Genomic DNA, 4,278 nt, shown 5'->3' on the forward strand with positions numbered 1-4,278 from the left:
GTTTCGTTTAGGTGTTTGATGGGACTAACGTCGATTCCGTAGTTAGTATTTAAATAATGATATGCCAAAAATAATTGTCTTGAAGGCCAATAATCTTTGTCTTTTAGGGTCAACTGTTTCTATTTGCTACTATTCCGGTTTTCAAAAACATTTTTGCATTTTTTATTTTTTTGTGTTTTAAAAACTATTTTAGAACTTCCCTAAAACTTTATGGAGGCTGCAAATTTAAAAATTTTATTGATATTGTCACAACAGTTCACTGCCCCGAACTACTATCTAAATTTAAAAAGGAAAGAATTGTGGAGTAAATGTTGTAAATTTATGTATTCTATTAGGTTATTTTCCATTTTTTGCCTTCATAGTTCTTGAAAAAAATTTCGAGCTAATAGTGAGTCAGTTTATATATAATTTTATTCAGTGTTGTTTTTTCTTTGGGTTTTTTAACTTTAGGAGTCCTAAATACATCACACTTGATAGTGTATTCTGTTGGAAAACAACTGAAAGAGCTCAAATATTCAACCTTTTTCACATTAGCCAGAATTCAATAATATAAAAAAATTTTCATGCATAAGGAAGAGGAGTTTCCCGAATCAAAATTTTCATAACAATTAATATAAAGAGGAGAAATTGGATCTATTTTTGGGACAAGTTCAAAACTTAAGACCAAAATTACACATATCGTCTGTGGATGGCAAGCCTCTTTCTGCAAGATTACATATTATAACAATTCTTACTGTGACATGCTATTAAGAAAACCATAAGAGCATATTAATGATAAAGTTTATAATGAGAAAAACTACATTTGTCAATTTCTTGAATTGAAGACTAGATTATTCTGTGCATCATCTTAGGATTTTGAGAAAGGAAAAGAGAACCTGGCCACATTGGCAGATTTCATCAATTTCGGTGGAAACTTCTGAAGAAATGCTGAAATGCATGCAGTATACAGTATGGTTTATAAATTGAAGTTACAGTCTCATCATGACAGGCTTTCTTTTAATGTGCATTTATTGCTACTTACTTCAATCGTAGGACGTTTATGTAATCCATTAGCTATTTAGTATTGTGACGGATTGAGAGAGGAGTTGTGAACTCGAAGGCAGATTGGAAACGACTGAGTTATATTGATGTGGAACACTCTCCTTATATACAAAACCTCAAGGCAACAGGACAAAACAAGTTCACAAGACAGACAATATTTCAGAGGAAAAACCAGACAGGAATTTTCATGTTCGTTTTAGTGCGAGGGAGGAGCGAAGATACAAGCATAATATATACAAAAGGAATTATGTACAATTGTGTGAAACACGGTTGGTACATGGCTCCCCCTCTAAAAATGACATACTGATCATGTTAAATAGGTGCCCTGAATCTGGAGAGGTAGTAGTAAAAACTGCGCCGATTAGCGGCAGTGAGTGGCTGTAGAAGTCGTTGGTTGGGGTGGGAGCGAGTGGTGGATGATGGTTGGCTGTGTTGCCGCTCCGGCTCGTCACGGGGTAGGCGAGTGTGTCCTACAGCATTCATAGGCGTGTGTGTCCTACGGTATTCATAGGCGTGTCCTACGGCATTCATAGGCGAGTGTGTCCTACGGCATTCATAGGCGTGTGTCCTACGGCATTCATAGGCCTACGGCATTCATAGGCGTGTGTCCTACGGCATTCATAGGCCTACGGCATTCATAGGCGTGTGTCCTACGGCATTCATAGGCGTGTCCTACGGCATTCACGTCAGCTTCGGTTGAAGTTGAATAGATGTTCTCTTCGTCATGAGTGGAGGCGTTAATGGAGGTTTGAAAGTCATGAAGTGGGTTCACATCACGAGGAGTGCCGTCTGCGGCAGGTTGCAGGCGAGTGATACTGGTCATTTTCCCGAGGGTGAGCGAAGCCCTTTGGTCCCCCAACGGTTGTTGAGAGAGCTAAAAAGGCGTTGCTCTACGGGTGGCTGGCGACGGCGAGTACTGCTGCAGAAGGTATGCGTTGACGGCGTCATAGTAACGGTGAGAGGTGTAGGGGGGTGGGGGAGGCGGGAGGAGCGAGTCACTCCGGGGTCACCAATGTGACGGATTGAGAGAGGAGTTGTGAACTCAAAGGCAGATTGGAAACGACTGAGTTATATTGATGTGGAACACTCTCCTTATATACAAAACCTCAAGGCAACAGGACAAAACAAGTTCACAAGACAGACAATATTTCAGAGGAAAAACCAGACAGGAATTTTCATGTTCGTTTTAGTGCGAGGGAGTAGCGAAGATACAAGCATAATATATACAAAACGAATTATCTACAATTGTGTGAAACACGGTTGGTACAGTATTCTAAAAAAAAGAAAAAACGAGAAGACTCCAGAGTTTTTTGTGTAAAGATTTTTCATCGATTTGAGCGTACCCTGTGAATGGAATATCATGGTTTGTTGCAGTTGTCTATACTTGGGGCAGTGATAAGGCTTTTACACTTTGATGAGAATAACGAATAGGATAAGTATATATGGAGATGATCATCATATTTATTTGATAAAATATACATCTGTACATAAAACAACTAATGAATACAATAAGGTAAAAGGAGATAGTAAATGGCCTGTTATATAAAATGTCGTTGTTTAGCTATATATGTGTGACTTATTTAGAATGGTGCTCCATAGCCATTGCTAGGCTTTGGTGGAGCTCCATAGCCATTGCTAGGCTTGGGAGGAGCTCCATAGCCATTACTAGGCTTAGCTGGAGCTCCGTAGCCATTGCTAGGCTTGGGAGGAGCTCCATAGCCATTGCTAGGCTTAGGTGGAGCTCCATAGCCATTGCTAGGTTTGGGAGGAGCTCCATAGCCATTGCTAGGCTTGGGAGGGGCTCCATAGCCATTGCTAGGCTTAGCAGGAGCTCCATAGCCATTGCCATTGCTCTTTCCATAACCATAAGGTATGACTCCAATAAGTTCGTTGACAGAGTAGAAGTCTTCAGCATCAGCGCAGTCGAAGTTGAACCACCAATCACAGACGAGGTACTGTTGGTTGAAGATGGTTCCGTTGGGGCAGAGGAAGGAGTCCTGCTGACGACGTCCATTGGGTCTGTCCTGGCAGATGTGGAAGACCTGGCAGCCAGCTTCAGCGTCAGTGTCGGCGTAATATCCAGGGACATTCTGAGCATTGCAGTCGAATCCAGTGTCAGGAACAAAGGCTAAGACGGGATAATCTACACCTGGAACACCGCCTCCAGGGATGTTTTCTGCCAGGGCTGCAAGTGGATCTACTCCATAGCCGTTTCTTGGAGGTCCGTAAGCATTGCTTGGTGGAGGTCCATAACCGTTACTGGGAGCTGATGGTGGGGGTCCGTAGCCATTGCTTGGAGCTGATGGTGGGGCTCCATATCCATTGCTTGGAGGTCTTCTGTCCGCCCATGTGACGGTCAAGATAACTAGAAAGCAATAAATTTAATTGTTACCAGACTGCAATTTTTATATGCTGTATATCGTAAGCATTAATCTGTTATTTGATGTTAATTGTATGTTGTATATTTGGTGTTTCAACAAGTCTTGTAATTCATTTTTTACAAATCTATCTTGGCTAAAATTAATTTTTTTACCAAAAAAAAAGACAGAAAATTTGTTTCATCAATATTTTGTTTTCTTAAATACATGATCAAATATTCAGGCACGACAGTTAACAAAATTTTGGCACTCGCTTTGAAGGGTTTAAAAACTCACCACAAAGAACAAGAACCTTCATTTTAACGTTGCAGAAGTAGACTAGAATCCGTATGCTTTCTATGAAAGAAGTAGCTATTGAATGACATCACATAAATTATGAGAATCCTATATATACTGTAGTGATCCAGTACAGGTTTCGGCTCCGCCTTTATGGCCTTGCATGAGGCCATCTCGAATGTGATCTCGATTCCTTAGCTCCATATGTATTAAAAGCAATGAACGAAGATTGTAGACAAGATGTTATCAATGGTGAAATGCTGAAAATAGTTTTTGTTTTAATTCTCGAAGTATTTACAGTTTGATGAGAGTATGAATTCTCACATATTGATGTAAGGTACTGATAGGCGTTTCGGTGATTTTGAAAATGGAACTAAAAAAAGATTGTATTGGTTTTTACTTTTGCCTAGCATTACTTTGAAAGTTCATTCTTATGGAAATATCTAGACAATTTCAAATTGAAAAATTAACGTCTCTCTCCTCTCTCTCTCTCTCTCTCTCTCTCTCTCTCTCTCTCTCTCTCTCTCTCTCTCTCTCTCTCTCTCTCTCTCTCTCTCTCATTGTAATCTTGCGTGACTTCCAG

The 4,278-nt window shown here is 40.2% G+C and overlaps 1 protein-coding gene across 1 annotated transcript; it reads right to left on the bottom strand.

Annotated features, from left to right (window-relative positions):
* Positions 1–2,621: 2,621 nt before the first annotated feature.
* LOC137620438 (pro-resilin-like) lies at positions 2,622–3,717 on the bottom strand. Its single transcript, XM_068350599.1, has 2 exons — positions 3,696–3,717; positions 2,622–3,406 (listed from the first exon to the last, which is right to left on the bottom strand). Exons 1-2 carry the CDS (start codon positions 3,715–3,717, stop codon positions 2,622–2,624), a joined length of 807 nt encoding a protein of 268 aa, XP_068206700.1.
* Between the last annotated feature and the right edge of the window lie 561 nt (positions 3,718–4,278).

The sequence above is a fragment of the Palaemon carinicauda genome, chromosome 27 (assembly GCF_036898095.1).
Source record: "Palaemon carinicauda isolate YSFRI2023 chromosome 27, ASM3689809v2, whole genome shotgun sequence".
Lineage (NCBI taxonomy): Eukaryota > Metazoa > Arthropoda > Malacostraca > Decapoda > Palaemonidae > Palaemon > Palaemon carinicauda.

Coding starts and splice junctions, on each gene's coding strand:
- LOC137620438 (XM_068350599.1), bottom strand. CDS start 3,717: ATGAAGGTTCTTGTTCTTTGTG. Junction 3,407..3,695: donor GAAGGTTCTTGTTCTTTGTG/GTGAGTTTTTAA, acceptor ATTGCTTTCTAG/TTATCTTGACCGTCACATGG.